This window comes from Bolinopsis microptera, chromosome 10 (assembly GCF_026151205.1).
Source record: "Bolinopsis microptera isolate Bmic1 chromosome 10, MBARI_Bmic_1.0, whole genome shotgun sequence".
In the NCBI taxonomy this organism is placed as follows: domain Eukaryota; kingdom Metazoa; phylum Ctenophora; class Tentaculata; order Lobata; family Bolinopsidae; genus Bolinopsis; species Bolinopsis microptera.
This window is the reverse complement of record NC_087081.1, coordinates 12,057,702-12,075,885: the sequence shown is the minus strand read 5'-3', so window position 1 is coordinate 12,075,885 and position 18,184 is coordinate 12,057,702. Positions and strand designations below refer to the sequence as shown.

Here is an 18,184-nt window from a genome sequence, read left to right as displayed (position 1 = left end):
GAAGTTGCATAGTAACCATACCATGGTAACGAGGGTTGTTACGCGCACGTGCACGTGCAATGGAACATAATTTTTATCGATTTTGTGGTAATTAGGTTGTGTTTAGTGCAAGCTACATTTTAATCCCCTTTTCATCGGCTGAATCTTCGGTTGTGACGGATATTTTTTGATGCGATAAAAACTGACTACCAAAGAATACTATAACCTTCCTCCCTGTGACCACGGGCTTTCTAACTTATTATATAATATCATAATATTGTGTACTACATATAATTATAAACATTCTGGAAAAATGATAACACAATGTTAAAATATTCAGCATGCTTCACAGAGATGTGATAAGTCTAGTGTCGTTACTTTTGGTTCACTCCTTCTTACAACTACCTCACACCGCTCTAGATAAAGTGCCTGCTGTCTTTGGAAGTTCTGCTCAGCTCAGGTAATTATTGCTACTTTCAGCTAATTATGCACAAAAGAGTCAAGTACTAGGATTACCAATCTTGTTTTTTTTGTATGTTATGATATCTAGTGTCCTCCTGTCGTACGCACAGTTTTTTTCTCCTCTGGCTTGTTTTTTTGCTGTGGCAACATGTGATTTGCTTAGCCATTTCAGCGCCGCACTTAATTTTCCACCCTCAACGAAAAAACACTATTATATACTTTGTCAGAGTTTTGTCTTAACTATACCGAAAAAATCAGTCCCATAACTCTTACCGTTTTCTTGATTAAGGGAGTGGGGGGGGAGGCACATATTAGGTGCGGTAAAAAAATCGAAATTATGCGGTACCGCACCCGACTATAAAGGTAAAATGTGCGGTAAGGTGCGGTAAATTTTTACCAATTATGCGGCAAATGTGCGGCGATTTTTTCGAAATTTGTGCGGGAATTGTGCGGTTTTCTTTTGCATTTTCTCAAGGACTTTGGAAATTCTAAACGTATAACCGCCGCTCTTATCAAAAATAGGTCTGTTTATGTGTTACTGAGGGTGTAGTTCTTTACTAAGACCATGATTGAACCTATATTGAGATTCAGTTATCTGAGAACAGTGACTTGATCTGGTATAGATCAGGAGACAGTTATTTGAAGACGCCTCTTTTTTTTTTCTTTTTTTTTAATTTCAAAATTCAAATAAACTTTACATCAATGTATTACAGTTATATTCAATAAAAAGACCACAATATCTCCTGTGAAGCAAAAACATGGAAAAAGAGAGCTAGAAAAATATTCATGATACTCAACACTACCAGACTCAGCTGGAGTGAGAAACAAAATGTAAAAACATCAAGGTAAAATTTATTTCGGCTGAACCAAAACACGGTGGTAAGACCATAATTACATTGGTGCCGACCCTACATAAAATCATTAATAAATAATCAAGAGAACAAATTTAAATGTATACGATACCTTCTTGCTACTACTCCACAAACATAACAACAAAATAACATAATTAAATAATATTTTAATAAAACAATCTATAATCTAGCCACTCACGTACTGCGTGACGCGCTTGTTTCGGGTTGTTTCATAAAAGAAAAAACGGCGCGTTCTACTGCAGGTGCGAGGGGCAAATTATAGAGAGTATGACATTCATCGACTCTTGATAGAGTCGATCAGATCCCATGCGTGATCGCAAATATGTTTCTTGTGTGGTGAGCTTGATGATGGGTCACTGTCTGTAGCTGTTCGTTTCTTTAGGAAACGGTCCACGACGTTGTGATGTGATATAGAGTAATCAAATGATGTGGTGAAGGTACGAATGATAACTTATACACTATAATCGAAGTACGGTAACGACGAGGGTTCCATAACGGCCTGGGTCACGGTCCCGGGGGCCTGGGTCACGGTCCCGAAAGGGCCTGGGTCACGGTCCCGAAAGGGCCTGGGTAACGGTCCCGAAAGGGCCTGGATCACGGTCCCGAAAGGGCCTGGGTCAGGGTCCCGAAAGGGCCTGGGTCACGTGGTAACTGGGTCACGTGGCCTAGGTATGAGTTCCAAAAGGGCCTGGGTCACGGTCCCGAAAGGGGGGGGGGGGGGTGGGGGCCAATGGGTATTTTTTGTAAAACTTGATTTCGAGATTAAATACTATTGGATGTACGTGAGGGCACTCCGAATAGAATTGATCACCTAATGCGGGTTTTGACTCAGCGGGTGAATACTCCTACCCTTTTAACTGCGGCAGTTAAATCCCGGCCGGTTTACACTAGTATTTATATATTATTGTAAAATTGACCACATCAAAATCACACAACTCTTATCGCACAATATCCTCAGGTGCACCAAATTAATAAAAACGGACAGCGAATATGGGGACTGCTTCGACTACCGCTACAAGGGTTATAATGGCTGCAAACATGTCTGGATGAGAAATGATAAAGAGCTCACCCCGGGTGCTAAATACAGTTTTAAAAGCAGTCTTACATTTGATTACTGTGAGACATTTCAAGGGACCACTGATATCGTGAACGGCATGAATATTGCAGGAGATGATGGCTACACAAATATGAAGTGCTTAGCATCGGCCCTCACTATAACAAACGTGACCAAGGCCGACCTTGGTGAGTATCAGTGCAAATTGACTGATGATCAGGCAGAGACTAGGATATACGATGTTCGGAGAATCACATTGGTTGACAGTGCGCTTGAAGGAACCCTCCCTAAAAAGATAGAGTATTTTCAGCACTTTTACACGGATTACACCCAGTCGATCGGATCTAAATTGTTGATGCAGTGCGTTGTGACGGGGGGACCTGTTCATTGGTTTATCGGATTTGATTCTGACCAATGCAGAAGATGGGAAGAACAGTGTGATAGTAATAAGAGTAACCAGAACTCTTGTGTGAATGACACCGTTCGGCCCATTGAACAGATCAGTAAAATGGGCAGCTGGCATTGCTTTAATTACAACATTGAGCATCACAACCCATATAATGGTCTTGAACAAGTCACAGAATCCTTCATTCACTTCGAAAACATATGTGCACTGGACTGGGCCGGAATATACTGCAGTGCCGACCCGGAAGGTACAGTCAGGTCTGAGCAGGGTGAGCTTGTTATCAGGAGCCAAAGATCCAACTGGTATCATAGGGATATTGTGAATACTTTGGGTTATGTGATGCCACCTATTATTATCACTATCTTCTTCTTAGTAGGCACGATTGTAGCGATTGTCCGTGTCCACACCTTCTGAGGTAAAATCTGTAACTAACTGTCTAAAAACTTACCTTTAGTGAAGGCCGATGGTCAACCAATAGTAATGTTGGAGCTTGGTTTGAACAAATACTGACCTCCTTTTACACCATGGGGGAGGTCTCTCGCAAATGCGAGAAGAAAGATCCCGGAGAGGGCATTATTGGGCATTGGCAGGTTGCATATTTTCTTTTAAATTTAAAAATGTATAAATTAAAAAAAAACAATTAGATTGTTCTTATTTATATTAGGTTTGTAACTTATATTAAAGTTTAGCTCGTTTAACGTTATGTTTTTAAGAACATGATTTTTACAACACTGTTGAATGTAAAATATTTGTAATTATGCACATTATTATAACTTCGTAAGCTTAGTCTTATCGAAGTGTTATCTGAAACTTTTGATTTTTTTGTTTGTTCTTTAAGTTTTAAGTTTGTATTTTAAAAATTTTAATATGTGAAGTTTTGATGCTAAATTGTGATTTACATTTTTTGATTTAATAGCTTTATAGCTGAATTCGAATATTATCAATATTCATTGTTTACTTATGTTTCTTATTTTTTCTTATTTTTTCTTATGTTTTCTTATGTTTCCTTATGTTTTCTTATTCGACACCAACAACTCGAAAGTTAGATCGTCATGATTGAAAACGTTACAAAGTAAAATAACTAAACCAATGGTTTTCTCATTATAATAATATGGAGATTCATCTGTGATGATTACAGTATAATTTAAGCTGAAGACCATGGAATAACTAATATAGCAACCAAGTCTGCAACCAGGCACAATAACGATTGATAACTTGCTTGGAGAGTACGGCACATTTACTGGTTCCTGAATAGGGGGGTTTGAAATATTATTACATTGTTGGAATGCTGATTGTCTGAAGACAGGTTGTTTTTCATGAGAAGAACATGTTTTGGGCAGGCCTGGAATGTTCTGTCACATAGAAACGGTATGTTGATCGAGGGATCTGCTTTGTTTTCTAAACAAACTGTTTATTTAGTGAGACTATCGAATAATTTAACTTATACGGTACTACGGCGGTACCCTATCGATTAAAATAAGCTTTTGATGCTTACTAGAGTACTAGGGGGCTTTACTAGAACGACTGATTAATGTAATATATCAATGACTTACAAAATTTACTATTACAGTGTGATAGCATGTCAAATAGATATCACTTTGTAGATTAGTTTAACTGATTAACTAAGAAAAATGTCAGGCTGTGTAAAGAATGTGGTGACTGTTCTAGAAAGATCTTGTATCCGGGAGTACAGAACATTCACCACGGGATATCCTCAAAACAACAAAACTGGAAATGTTAGTCATGTTAGGAATATGAAGAGGCGCCCTGTCATAACACAACACAAACCCACTAAAGGTTAGTATTGGAGGGATCAACTCCGTTGACCATCTATTATTGTTATTTGCAACCAATACAATACGATAAGAAAACATTATAATATTCCGCTTATTGCGAGCAAAGCATGTTATCCTCAGTTAACAGGAACAACTTGACTTAAAATAATGTATTGTGCTAAAGTAATGTTTCCAAGGTGTCTATGTGAAAGATACAGACATTCAGGCAGAATATGGACTAAAAGAAGAGTGAGTAGTACTAGTTAGAATTTATATAAGTTTAACCGACAAAACATATTATATATATTTACAGATCAATATGAGTCATCATTAGATGTACAAATTACACGATCGCTTTTTTGCTTGTACATCAATTTTCTAAGACTTTCTTAATGTTAGATACTTCAGAGATTTGGAAGGAATTCCGTTCAAGACACTGCGCGACGCATACGAGCAGGAACAACACATGTTTCCGGGAGGGCGTTACGCGCGCAGGGTGTATCCCCGTGAATTGGTGGTCAAGCGAGCCCTTCAGAAATACAAGACAAGGTGGGAGTTTTATCCTCAGTTTTTCGTTCCCTCATAGTGGCTATTTTAAGTCACGTGAGTGCTGTTATTTGTGTTCTAGTGACAGTTCACTCGGTAAATTAGAGAGGTAATTTATTTATATTTAGATTAAACACTGCTGAGTATAAGTTTATCTTAATAGTGGTGTTCTTAAACTTCAATTTATTATTATTATTATTATATTTACAAACATTCTTTTCTGAGCTGCGTGTAACTACGTTTTATACCTTAATACAGGTTGAATATGAAGCTGCAGAGTAAGAAGTATGTCCACACAGAGGAAGAGGAAGATGACATCGCTGATGGTTTGTTCGTCTGTCACGTGTATAGTAGTCTGTCACGTGTATAGTAGTCTGTCACGTGTCTAGTAGTCTGTCACGTGTATAGTAGTCTGTCACGTGTATAGTAGTCTGTCACGTGTCTAGTAGCCTGTCACGTGTATAGTAGTCTGTCACGTGTCTAGTAGTCTGTCACGTGTCTAGTAGTCTGTCACGTGTATAGTAGTCTGTCACGTGTATAGTAGTCTGTCACGTGTATAGTATTCTGTCACGTGTATAGTAGTCTGTCACGTGTATAGTAGTCTGTCACGTGTATAGTAGTGTGTCACGTGTATAGTAGTCTGTCACGTGTATAGGAGTCTGTCACGTGTATAGGAGTCTGTCACGTGTATAGTAGTCTGTCACGTGTATAGTAGTCTGTCACGTGTATAGTATAAGTAGTCTGTCACGTGTCTAGTAGTCTGTCACGTGTATAGTAGTCTGTCACGTGTCTAGTAGCCTGTCATGTGTCTAGTAGTCTGTCACGTGTCTAGTAGTCTGTCACGTGTCTAGTAGTCTGTCACGTGTCTAGTAGTTTGTCACGTGTCTAGTAGTCTGTCACGTGTATAGTAGTCTGTCACGTGTATAGTAGTAGTCTGTCACGTGTATAGTAGTCTGTCACGTGTATAGTAGTCTGTCACGTGTATAGTAGTCTGTCACGTGTCTAGTAGTCTGTCACGTGTCTAGTAGCCTGTCATGTGTCTAGTAGTCTGTCACGTGTCTAGTAGTCTGTCACGTGTATAGTCGTAGTCTGTCACGTGTATAGTAGTCTGTCACGTGTATAGTAGTCTGTCACGTGTATAATAGTAGTCTGTCACGTGTCTAGTAGCCTGTCATGTGTCTAGTAGCCTGTCACGTGTTTAGTAGCCTGGTGTTGACACGTGATGATTTTAAGCAGAATTTATGATTATAATTTGATAAATTCCGTGGGACTCCTATAATATTGTATGTGTCTTCCCTAGTGGGATGCACTATCAACAGTCTCATGATCTAATTTGCTGCATCCTTTACAATATCTGCTTTAGTCGCTAATATGACTGGTATGGATATTAATTATCAAATAATATCTGTATAAAGTTTGACTAAATTTATTTTCATGCCATGAAAGCTTGTTTCAGTTTCCAATGTTTGTTTCAATGTTTATTTTATCATTTTATTGATTGTAGATAATGGTTGATTTGTATAATGATTTTATAATATACTTTTCCCTCCAGCATTGGGAAGGTTACTTAAAATACTAACCAAAGAGGACAAGGCTCTCAAAAATCAGAAGTCAAAGAATTCCTGGTATGCAAATGAAGATCACAAACGTGTACAGATTATCTCATCTTTAAAGGTTCGTGCTGGGGTTATTTTTATTATTTATTGCTTTTTTACTTAATTTCAAACTCTAATTTTTTACTGATACTTTTTGTTTGTTTTAACAAGGATTGATTGAAACCATTCGCATTTTCAAGTACAATGTATAACAGGTGTGTATATTTTATGTCACCTATGTCACCTATGTTGAGATTCGTTAAGCTTTAACAGGGCCATCACATTGTGTGACCACCCCACAGAGAGAAGATCTCTCTGTCATTCCTCTAGCAAAGCAGCGAGTTTGAGTTCTGAGGAGTGTAGCCCCTGATGGGCGGTGTATCCGGAAGAGATAGCATGAACTGGGTGAGCTGCGATTTGAAATGCTCTCGGTCGCCGATGGAATTCAAATGGTAAGGCATTGCATTCCACAATTTTGGGCCTATGACTGCAAATGAATTATCATACAGTGACTGATTTGCTGCTGAGCTGTGTCTGCATGCAAATGGAATGACTGCAAGGTTTCCAAAACGTGGCCTGGAGACAAACTGCACGTTAATGTCGTTGCTGGTATGGTGATGGAGAATCTTCCACATATGAAGTAAAATGAACCGCTCCCTGCGACGCTGTAGAGACATCAGAGATAGCCGTTGAAGACGGTCCCAATAATGGAGATCACGCATTCCAGTAATCCTTGCGGTGAAAGCTTTCTGTACGCTTTCAAGCTCCTGGATGTCACATATCTTGGAGGGGTGCCATAGCGGGCAACAGTATTCCAGTAAACTACGAACCATCGACTTGTAAAGCGTAAGCATTATGACTGGAGATCTTGTCTGAAAGACACTGAAAACCCAGGCAGCTTTTTGTCGAGCCTTGTTTGCTGCGGTCTTGATGTGGGGTTGCCAAGATAGATCGTTGGAGACGAGAACCCCGAGGTCTCTTAGTTGACCTACAGGTGCGAGTGACTTGTCTTTGGATACTGAGTACTGGTATAGTTCACTAACAAAAGGAAGTTCGACGAGAGCACTACGTCGATTGTGTCTGTGACACATGTACTCAAACTTGTCTTTATGTAGTGCCATATTGTTTCGTTCAGACCATTTTATGACACTGTTCAAGTCGTTTTGTAACACAGATACGTCTTGTTCACAGGTTACCGATATTGAAACACGAGTGTCGTCTGCAAAGCATCTGATGATGGATTCAGTTATGCAATGCTCAATATCATTTATGAAAATAAGGAACAAGATCGGCCCGAGGACTGTTCCCTGGGGGACACCACTGATGATCAGAGCGAGAAATGACAAGTGGCCGTCGACCACTACAGCTTGCTTCCGGTCTGACAGAAAAGATTCAATCCATTTGATGATTTTTGGATTTAAGCCATAGAGGTGAAGTTTCCTGATCAACAGTTTGTGATCAACTTTATCGAACGCCTTAGCGTAATCAAGATATATAGAATCAAAGTCAGCTTTGTTGGTTAATGACTCAAAAACGTCGTCGAAATGGTGGAGAAGCTGTGTAAGGCAGCTGCGGCCTGATCTAAAGCCATGCTGTTTGCTACAGAGCAAGTTGTTCATTTCTAGATGTAAGACTAGCTTTTTCCTTATGATTCTCTCAAACACCTTGATTATATGGGAGGTGAGTGAAATGGGCCTGTAGTTGGAAGGAAACGCCTTGCTATCTTTCTTGTGCAGCGGAGAAACGTTGGAGTACTTATAAAATGAAGGTACTTCTCCAGATGCAAGGGATTTTGACCAGATCAGATGGATAGGAATCGCCATAGCATCTTTGCAATTCTTAAGTAGAGCAACTGGGATCTCATCAGGACCAGATGAAGCATTTGGCTTAATATCATCAATAGCCTCGATAACATCACTGATAGAGAATTCCAGAATCTGATCCGTGAACGGATATGTTAAATCCGGAGGAGGGAATGCTGCAGCGTCTAACTCAGTTTTGGAGGGGTCGCTAAATACGGATAGAAACTGGTTTTGTAAAAGGTCTGCCATTTCCTTAGGATGAGAACGGATGTTACTGTTCTCATCGAATAGCATGCTGATATTCCTTTTCTTTTTCGAAAACTTCTTGGCATAACTATAAAAGTACTTCGGATTTGCTTTTACTTTTGCTGCAGCCTGCTCTTCGCGATACTGAAGGGTCTTGTTAATAGCATCACGAATTCCTATGTGGGCCAAAGCAAGCTTGTTTTGAAGAGATTTCAAACGAGTACTAGGGCAGTGAACGTCGTTCTCAGCATCACGAAGTTCTTTTTGAAGCTTGCGCTTCTTCCTAGAAGGAATCCGGACAAGTGATGCTTGCTTGTTTTTGGGAGGAATTTTCTTTGGGCAATGTATTACACAGATTTGATGGACAGTCTGAGTAAAGAGCTCCGGAAAAACCTCTGGCTCGCTAGCTTCCCAGAGAGCGTCCCAATCCACTGACTTGATTTTATTACTGATTGAATCATAGTCAGCTTTGAAGAAATCAAGACTTCTGAAGGATAGTTCTTTAAAGTCAGGCGGATCAGGAGTAGTGAAGGAGCAAGGATTGTAAGACCAGAAAATCTCAACAAGTCTGTGGTCTGAGAGGATGGTGTCTGATGTAGAAGTGTGGGTAACAAGCTCTTCAGAATTCGAGATGCAGAGGTCGAGAATATTCTCTAGTCTAGTCGGTTGAAATATGTACTGTGTACACAAGTTTTCAGCCATAAAATCAAGAAGGAGCGCAGTAGCATCCATGGACGAGACAGTTCCCCCTGGTAAAACAGTATGAGTGGACCAGTTTATACGGGGAAGGTTGAAATCACCAAAAATTGATAGCTCAAAACCATCAGGTTCGCCTGCAATGTAGTTATCAAGAAAATCAAGACAAGATCTGAAGCTGAATACTGAACAGTTAGGTGGACGGTAGAGCACGCAGATAATAGATTTTGTCAGTTCACATTTGCAGATAAGAGCTTGGCATATTTGGTCATCATATGTCTCAACATGAGTAATGGGGAGTTGGTCATGTGAATAGAGTAGAACTCCCCCGCCAACCCTAGCGTTTCTATCACTTCTGAACAGTGAATATCCAGGAATTTCAAGTTGTGCATCTTCAATATAGGACTTCAGCCAGGTCTCTGTTAGGACAACAAATGGGACACAGTGATGTTTTGCGTGTTCCTCGGCGAGTTGTTGGGCTAGATATGAGACCTTCCACTTAGATGTACTGGAAGCGCTAGGGTTGAAAGATTGTACATTTAACAGCCAGACACGGGAAGTTGATGCCAGTTCGTTGTCTGCTGGATCGGGTGCGGCTGTTGTTGATGATGAGGGGGAAGGTATTGATGAAATGATGGTGGCATGTGACCTGGGGGATGTTGGGGAAGGAACTGTTTGATCACATGATGTTGACTGAGGCTCGGAACAATTGATGTAAGTTTGCTCTCTTGGCTCGCTAATTCGGACCTTAGGCTCTTGATCTCCTTCTGAAAGGTTTCTTGAAATGATGTCAGAAGGGATCGCAACTCTAAAAAATGTCCGATGTCCTGTGGAGCTTCAGTTTGGGGCTCATTGCGACTCTTACGAGATGTTTTCATCTGTCGGTTAGAAGCACTACGTCTTGAGTCGTTGGACTGGCTGCGTTTGAAGTCTTCATCTGTTCGTCTATAGGATTCTTCATCTGAACGTTTATGCCTCTTTGTGCCAATGAGATGGACCAATGTGCACTTGTCGGAGAAGCAAGTTTTGTCAGAGACAGACGAGGGACAGTGTTTCGGATGATAGAAAATACACTTGTCATCCTTTCTGCAGCCGTATTTCCCCTTGCTACCATTTCTCGCGAAACGGTAGCACCATTTGGGATGGTTTTTTTTCACAAACTCGTCCATTTTGTTCAGTTTTACCTGATATGCCATGAGGGCATTTGCCAATTTTGAATTTCTCGCATACAATACCAGTGCTGGTGTTTGTGACGGAGCTTGACCCCTTTTCAGTCGATTGTGATAATTCCTCTTCGCTTTTCTGCTGAAGCAGGCTGACAGTTGATAGCTTTTCAGATAATATCTCGGCAGAGAAAGTCACTTTTGCTGAACTACTGACTGGAGTATTAGCACCAGATGGTGCCTTTGAATTGGCTTTGCTGGCGTTCTTGGACTTAGGTTTCTTTCGTTTAGCTGGGTTGTTGGTATTGTGACATGAGCGGCACAGCCACACGGTACCGATAGGAGAGGAAGAGGAGCTACCGGAGGGAGTAAAGGCTGTGCAGTGGTGAGAACCTTGGAAGCACAAGAAACATCGCAATGCAGACTTGTTTTCAGAATCAAATTCAACAGAGTACTCGGCGTCACAGCCGGCACACATGGCTGGAAAATAGGACTGAATTTCTAGAATAATCCTCGTAGCAAGCGATGGTTTGTTGGTGAAGATTTTATCGTTATCTTTATCTACAAGGTCGATGTCAAGAAACTGTGCACAAATGTCGAGGGCTTGAGAAGTAAAACGAGATCCGCCCAATACTTTCGCGTTCGCTTCGCGATCTTCGGATGAATCAAAAGCCGACAAGACAGTTTTTGACACTTTATCGGCTTTGGCCAGCATATTACCGATTATAAGTTTTACTTTTTCATCAAAATCTGGAATCGGATTGGATGACATTTTTCACAAATTCCGTGTATGAGTATGTATATGTATAATGTCTGAAGGCTGTCCAGTATACACACAGTGATGAGTAGTACGTCTTATCTCAAATAGAAATTGCTGATAAGGGAGCAACAAAAACGCAACAAAATGCAATTACTAAACATGAAAGGGTGTTGTTAAAGATTTTATATTAACATCGTTAATTTCCAGGTCGTGTCTTTTAGCATTGGAACAAACTTTGCTGTGGCTATTTTAAAGTTTGGTTCATACTTCTACACAGGCAGTGCAAGTATGTTATCAGAATCGATACACAGCGTTATTGATACCATGAATCAGGTTTAGAAATATTTTAAACTTACTTCCCGCTCTCCAGTGGGCTGTGGCGTGTTTAGTGTTTCAAATTTCATGTTAGTTGAGCGTCATCTTCTCAGTAAGTCATGAAACCCTTACCAACGTGATTTTCTGCTACTCTTGAGTGTTCATGGTAACGAAATTAGTAAAGCAGTCTGTATTCTGTAACATTTTGTTGTTTCTTCAGTTGTTTCTTGCATTTGGTCTTATCTATTCCTTGAAGAAGCCACATTCTGATCACCCATATGGATTCGACAAAGCCAGGTAGGAGCATGTACAATATAGTTTGTCCATTTAATTAAGCTTTCTTCAGAATTCGTCAGTTTCTTTTTCGATGAAATAGCACGGTCACTGTTTTATGCGAAACGGTCTACTTTATTATCATGATGGAACGCGCGTTAACTTTGTTTGTAGGATTTATGCGGTATTACACGAATTAATTTGCGTGATCGCGTGATCAACATCGATTTAATTGCATGAGCTAGCTGCGCGCGCATAATTATTTAATCGAGGAAAATAAACCATTACATGCAACATTTGCAAACTCGGAACAAGAACTTTCGCTTTTTAGTCAGGATAAATCGTAAAAGCCGTACAAATTTTAAAATCTTCTCATTCAATAGCTACAAGTTAACTGAAATGTGTTTATACAAAATAACACCAGATACGTATACGCGCTGATATCAGGGGTCTCAATATTTGAGATAGGATGTGTGTACACTATTACTCACGGAGTCTCACAGCTCTACAACCCCTCACTTGTTCTCGATCATTCTCTCTCCACGGTTCGTTACTTACACTTTGATTTATAGAACTTTCAATAACAGTAAGTTCAGTTCATGTCTGATTGAGCCACTCTAAACTAAAACGTGTGTCTTACTTCCTCATTAAAGTTGTGAGTAAAGTTAAGACTTTGACTATTTATTTTCGTTCTAAAACGAACTCCCTAGGCCTACGCTGTATTGCTATTCACCGCGGTTATAGAAGGATGGTCCCTAAGTTTCGCTTACAGACAAGCTAAGATACAGTCTCAACTTGAGGGGGTTTCTTTCTATCATTACAGTACGTTCCGTTATGAACATTTCAACATGATATTTTAACACACGAAGAAAAGTGTAAGGTTGTAAAAGTTGTAATTTTTCCAAACTCAAGAATCTAATTGGTTGAGCTCATTTTTTAACTTCTCCTGGTCCTTATCAGTAATATGTCTCCTACCTTAACAATGATACATTTGTTTCAGTATTCAAAGGGTACGAGCCTAACACAATAGCAGTGTTAGCGGAGGATATCGCAGCCACACTTGGAGTTGTCATTGCTGGAACCAGTATTGGTTTGAGTGCCTATACTGGCGAGTTAGAACTATTCAATGATAAATCGAGCCGAACTTAGCTGCGAAAATATGCGATGAAATTTGAACTTTAAAACTTAAATCTTCTTTCTAACTATCTAAGCATAATATGAATAACTTGTATCATGGAATAAAATTTTGTTATAAATATGTTTCTTAGAAATTGTCTACCTTACTCGGGAATATTATGACTGGGATAAAGTGGTGGGTTTTGGAAAATTCCGCCATATTTTTCCCGGTCATTAATTTTCCCAGTCATAAATTAACCCGCTATAATGTTCCCGAGTAAGGTTTTACATGCCTGGTTAAAGTTTCTGTACATTTTCAGGTAACCCCATGTACGATGCGCTCGGTTCTATTGGAATAGGGACCCTGTTAGGTGGCATGGCTATCTTCATCATTGTGAGAAACAAAGACGCTCTTATAGGCAGGTACGTGAATTCCTGGATATCTCATGGCTGCCGCAATGGAAAGATTTCTACTAAAATACCGCTCGGGCCAGACTGTTCTGATTCAGTTCGAAAATAAGAAGTTGCTTTTTATCAGTTCGTGACAATTCCACCAGTTTCAAAGTTATAATTTTTAATTTCATCCTTTATGGAAAACCCCGGAAAATGGAAATATTACGTTAACTTCAGGTCGATGAACAGTATGAAGCAAACTACGATAGTTAACATGCTGGAAAGAGAGGAGACTGTGTTATCAGTTAATGATGTCAAGTCCATGGTCGAGGTGGGTTATCTTTAAATTTCGCGATTTTGAGTTTTTGATAGATGACAGAGACAAAGGTAACAACAATATTTCCAAAGAAGATTATCTTGTTTCTTATCTAAAAACCTCATCTTTAGGGCCCTAGTTACGTACGCTTCAAGGCAGAGATATTCTTCAACACAGAGATTATCACGAAAAAGTACCTGGATACGCTAGACACAACTTCATTACTGAGGGTAAATCAAATATAGCTGATAACTGACTGAGAGACACTCACCATACTCACCATACTGATTACTGAGTTTGAAGACTGATCTCATTTCGTCTTCAGTAATCGATTATGGTAGAGCGAAAAATGAAAAGCAAATCAAATATCTGTATAAGTTCAACATAATATAAAATGATATGTTCAGGGGGAAAACTCTTTCGTGTTTTGTGTAAGAGTTGTAACTAGGCTTCTTGAATTGAACATTTGTTTGCGACTGTATCACGGGAACTTGTCATCCTGCATTTCTAACTTATGTTGAAACCATTGGCAGGAAGCACAGTCGCTGAAAACGGAGACTGACATGGAGAATTTCATGATGGAACAGAACCAAAGAATGGTGGACACGCTGGCTATAGAGGTGGACAGATTGGAGTACCTAATCAAGGTACTGGTTATTAAACACATGGTGTGCACGTGGTGTGCACGTGGTGTACACATGGTGTACACATGGTATGCACGTGGTGTACACATGGTGTACACATGGTATGCACGTGGTGTACACATGGTGTACGCATGGTGTGCACGTGGTGAACATAATATGGTGTGCACATGGTGATTGGTGAACATAATACGGTGTGCACATGGTGTACACATGGTGTGCACATTGCACATGGTGTACATATGGTGTGCACGTAGTGTACATATGATGTACACGTTGACTACCAATATTATCTACTGTATTTTTCTCTTGTCTGTAGTTTCCCTTTTAATATTTCAATCTCAGATAATCAATGATAAAATTTCAGAGGAAGTATCCAGAAATAAGGCACGTGGACTTGGAGCTGCTCTAGAGAAATCTCGACTACTGCTATCATCATCGTCTCGTTAATGTCGATAATTCCTCGCTGATTATTCCAATGCTATATCACGTGACTAGTTCGTCAAGTGAGCAAGTGACCGGGTTATGACCTGTATACAGAATCTAATACTAATGATTCCGTTGGTTTATGTTTTGTGGGATTTAAAATATATAATGAAGATATTGCCGGTTTGGCTTAGCAGTAATTTATTTTCCGTTTCAAAACTTCACTCACTATAAGTCGCTTGGATCTATAAAAAGGAATTAATTCACGAGTGGCGCGCGGTCCACATCATTTGTTTTCGTCTTCAGTTGTCTACAATAGTATAGCTTAAATTATTGATTATTTTGTAAGCCATTAGATTTAGAAGGATATATTAATAATTTTATTTTAGAAGTTTTCTATTTGAGTAGCGTAGTTTTTCTATTAGTATTATTAAACGGTATATATTTGTAACTTGCTATCGAGTAGCAACAGTGATAAATAAATTTTGTTTCAGTGGTTTCTTATATCGAGATTCATTTTCTTTTTCTCAACAATTCGTTTCTTTGAATTAGCTAATTAGACATTTCCTGGACCGAAATTTCAAAGTTCTGACCGAAATTATTGTTATGATATCCGGCCAAGCACCTTCTAAAATACTTACTATTATAGCCGGATATTCGATCAATTTCTAAATTTTATCACTATCAGAGTGAAATTGAGTGGAATTTTAATTAAAATATTGTCAAATTGTTATTATTAGCGGCTACTTATTATTAGCGGCTACTGATGAGAAGCCTCCTTAAAGTTATTTGGGTTAGAAACGACATCTGGGTCCCTACCCTCGCACAAGATTATTCTCAATTTTCTTGTTGTGTTCCACAACTGTACTTCTGTACACTTCAGTGATTGGGCTGATGACTACAGTGAAAGGGCTGTTGACTCTAGTGAAAGTGCTGGTGACGATGAGAAAGACCATAAACCAGGGATTCCTTCGGGAGCATGTAAGATTATATCCAAAGTTTGTTCGCCAATGGGGTGTGTCTGGGTGTCAAAGATCTTCAAGGTGGGTGCTACTTGTGATGAACTCTAGAAGGATGGGATGGTAATACTCGGTCTGGCCGCCTGGAAGCCCATAGAATTCCAGTTCAGAAACCGAGTAAGGAGGTGCGGCTACTGATGAGAAGCCTCCTTAATTTACCTTAAAGTTATTTGAGTTAGAAACGACATCTGGGTCCCTACCCTCGCACAAGATTATTCTCAATTTTCTTGTTGCATGTTCCACAACTAGAGGGAAGTCAAAATCCGGAAGAAAATTGAAAAATCATACTGACCCATTCTCTGTCCCATTTTCAGTTTTGAAGATGTAATCTCTCACCTGCAGGCTACAACCAATTAGTCAGTCAACTATAGATGGCATATGACACGATTGAGGTGCTGGAAGTTTGATTACGGTCGGAGGAAGCTCACAGCAGAAAGCTTAAAAAACGAAAATTCATATTTTCCAACTTCTGTCCCATTTTCAAATATGAAAATTTGAACACAAATTTGACAGATTGGATGGATTTTTTGCCCAGAGACCAATTAGTCAGTTAATTGATGATGGTTTGAAACCAAATTGGGGTACTGAAAGTCATAATCTGGAAGAAAATTGAAAAATCATACCGTCCCATTCTCACCTGCAACCAATTAGTCAGTCAACTATAGATGGCATATGACACGATCGAGGTGCTGGAAGTTTGATTTCGGTCGGAGGAAGCTCACAGCAGAAAGCTTAACAAATCGAAAATTCATATTTTCCAACTTCTGTCCCATTTTTAAATATGAAAATTTCTTAACACAAATTTGACAGATTGGATGGATTTTTGCCCAGATACCAATTAGTCAGTTGATTAATGATGGTTTGAAACCAAATTGGGGTACTGAAAGTCAAAATCCGGAAGAAAATTGAAAAATCATACCGTCCCATTCTCTGCATCCCATTTTCAGTTTTTGAAGATGAAATTTCAAGGACCGAAATTTTACAGTTTTGATTGAATTTCTCACCTGCAACCAATTAGTCAGTCAACTATAGATGGCATATGACACGATCGAGGTGCTGGAAGTTTGATTTCGGTCGAAGGAAGCTCACAGCAGAAAGCTTAACAAATCGAAAATTCATATTTTCCAACTTCTGTCCCATTTTCAAATATGAAAATTTCTTAACACAAATTTGACAGATTGGATGGATTTTTGCCCAGATACCAATTAGTCAGTTGATTAATGATGGTTTGAAACCAAATTGGGGTACTGAAAGTCATAGTCAAAATCCGGAAGAAAATTGAAAAATCATACCGTCCCATTCTCTGCATCCCATTTTCAGTTTTTGAAGATGAAATTTCAAGGACTGAAATTTTACAGTTTTGATTGAATTTCTCACCTGCAACCAATTAGTCAGTCAACTATAGATGGCATATGACACGATTGAGGTGCTGGAAGTTTGATTTCGGTCGGAGGAAGCTCACAGCAGAAAGCTTAACAAATCGAAAATTCATATTTTCCAACTTCTGTCCCATTTTCAAATATGAAATTTCTGAACACAAATTTGACAGATTGGATGGACTTTTTGCCCAGAGACCAATTAGTCAGTTGATTAATGATGGGTTGAAACCAAATTGGGGTACTGGAAGTTAAAATCTGGAAGAAAATTGAATAATCATACCGTCTCATTCTCTGTCCCATTTTCAGTTTTTGAAGATGAAATTTCAAGGACCGAAATTTTACAGTTTTGATTGAATTTCTCACCTGCAACCAATTAGTCAGTCAACTATAGATGGCATATGACACGATCGAGGTGCTGGAAGTTTGATTTCGGTCGAAGGAAGCTCACAGCAGAAAGCTTAACAAATCGAAAATTCATATTTTCCAACTTCTGTCCCATTTTCAAATATGAAAATTTCTGAACACAAATTTGACAGATTGGATGGACTTTTTGCCCAGAGACCAATTTGAATTAGTCAGTTGATTAATGATGGTTTGAAACCAAATTGCTAAATTGGGGTACTGGAAGTCAAAATCTGGAAGAAAATTGAAAAACCATACCGTCCCATTTTCTGTCCCATTTTCAGTTTTTGAAGAAGAAATTTCAAGGACTGAAATTTGACAGATGTTAACCAATTAGTCAGTGAGATATTAAAAGCCAGAATCCCGGAAAAATTTATAGGATTTATATTTTGGTTTGAAACTCGATTGTAAATATTTTCAAATTGTGTATAACTATAAGCACAGTTTGAAGGCGCTTAACCAAACACTATAAGGAAAATCTTTATTTCAAATTCTTTTAGTATTTCATTCGTATAATATTTATCTTTGTTGCATAGTAGCGGGGTAGT

General features: G+C 39.1%; 2 protein-coding genes across 3 annotated transcripts; both read left to right on the top strand.

Annotated features, from left to right (window-relative positions):
• The first annotated feature begins 320 nt into the window (after positions 1-320).
• Positions 321-3,391, top strand: LOC134822031 (uncharacterized). Its single transcript, XM_063832866.1, has 2 exons — positions 321-439; positions 2,272-3,391. Exons 1-2 carry the CDS (start codon positions 321-323, stop codon positions 3,185-3,187), a joined length of 1,035 nt encoding a protein of 344 aa, XP_063688936.1. The 3' UTR covers positions 3,188-3,391.
• Positions 3,392-3,909: 518 nt separating this feature from the next.
• On the top strand, positions 3,910-15,214 carry LOC134822445 (proton-coupled zinc antiporter SLC30A9, mitochondrial-like). Of its 2 annotated transcripts, none has more exons than XM_063833535.1 (16): positions 3,910-4,141; positions 4,412-4,570; positions 4,746-4,797; positions 4,957-5,097; positions 5,353-5,420; positions 6,647-6,768; positions 11,564-11,689; positions 11,892-11,968; positions 12,369-12,489; positions 12,655-12,766; positions 12,945-13,052; positions 13,381-13,483; positions 13,691-13,784; positions 13,901-13,999; positions 14,303-14,416; positions 14,778-15,214. In XM_063833535.1, the coding sequence occupies exons 1-16, from the start codon at positions 4,090-4,092 to the stop codon at positions 14,820-14,822; spliced, it is 1,593 nt and encodes a 530-aa protein (XP_063689605.1). In that variant the 5' UTR covers positions 3,910-4,089; the 3' UTR covers positions 14,823-15,214. The 2 variants fall into 2 exon arrangements, with proteins under 2 accessions (XP_063689605.1, XP_063689606.1); XM_063833536.1 differs by having other exon boundaries at positions 3,913-4,141; positions 12,945-13,034.
• Positions 15,215-18,184: the final 2,970 nt, after the last annotated feature.

Bases quoted from the DNA above. Each gene is read 5' to 3' on its own strand.
- LOC134822031 (XM_063832866.1), top strand. From the start codon at position 321: ATGCTTCACAGAGATGTGATAAGTCTAGTGTCGTTACTTTTGGTTCAC. The intron at 440-2,271 runs GTAATTATTGCT...CAATATCCTCAG, and splicing joins GGAAGTTCTGCTCAGCTCAG to GTGCACCAAATTAATAAAAA.
- LOC134822445 (XM_063833535.1), top strand. From the start codon at position 4,090: ATGAGAAGAACATGTTTTGGGCAGGCCTGGAATGTTCTGTCACATAGA. The intron at 4,798-4,956 runs GTGAGTAGTACT...TAGATACTTCAG, and splicing joins GAATATGGACTAAAAGAAGA to AGATTTGGAAGGAATTCCGT. The intron at 5,421-6,646 runs GTTTGTTCGTCT...TTTTCCCTCCAG, and splicing joins GGAAGATGACATCGCTGATG to CATTGGGAAGGTTACTTAAA.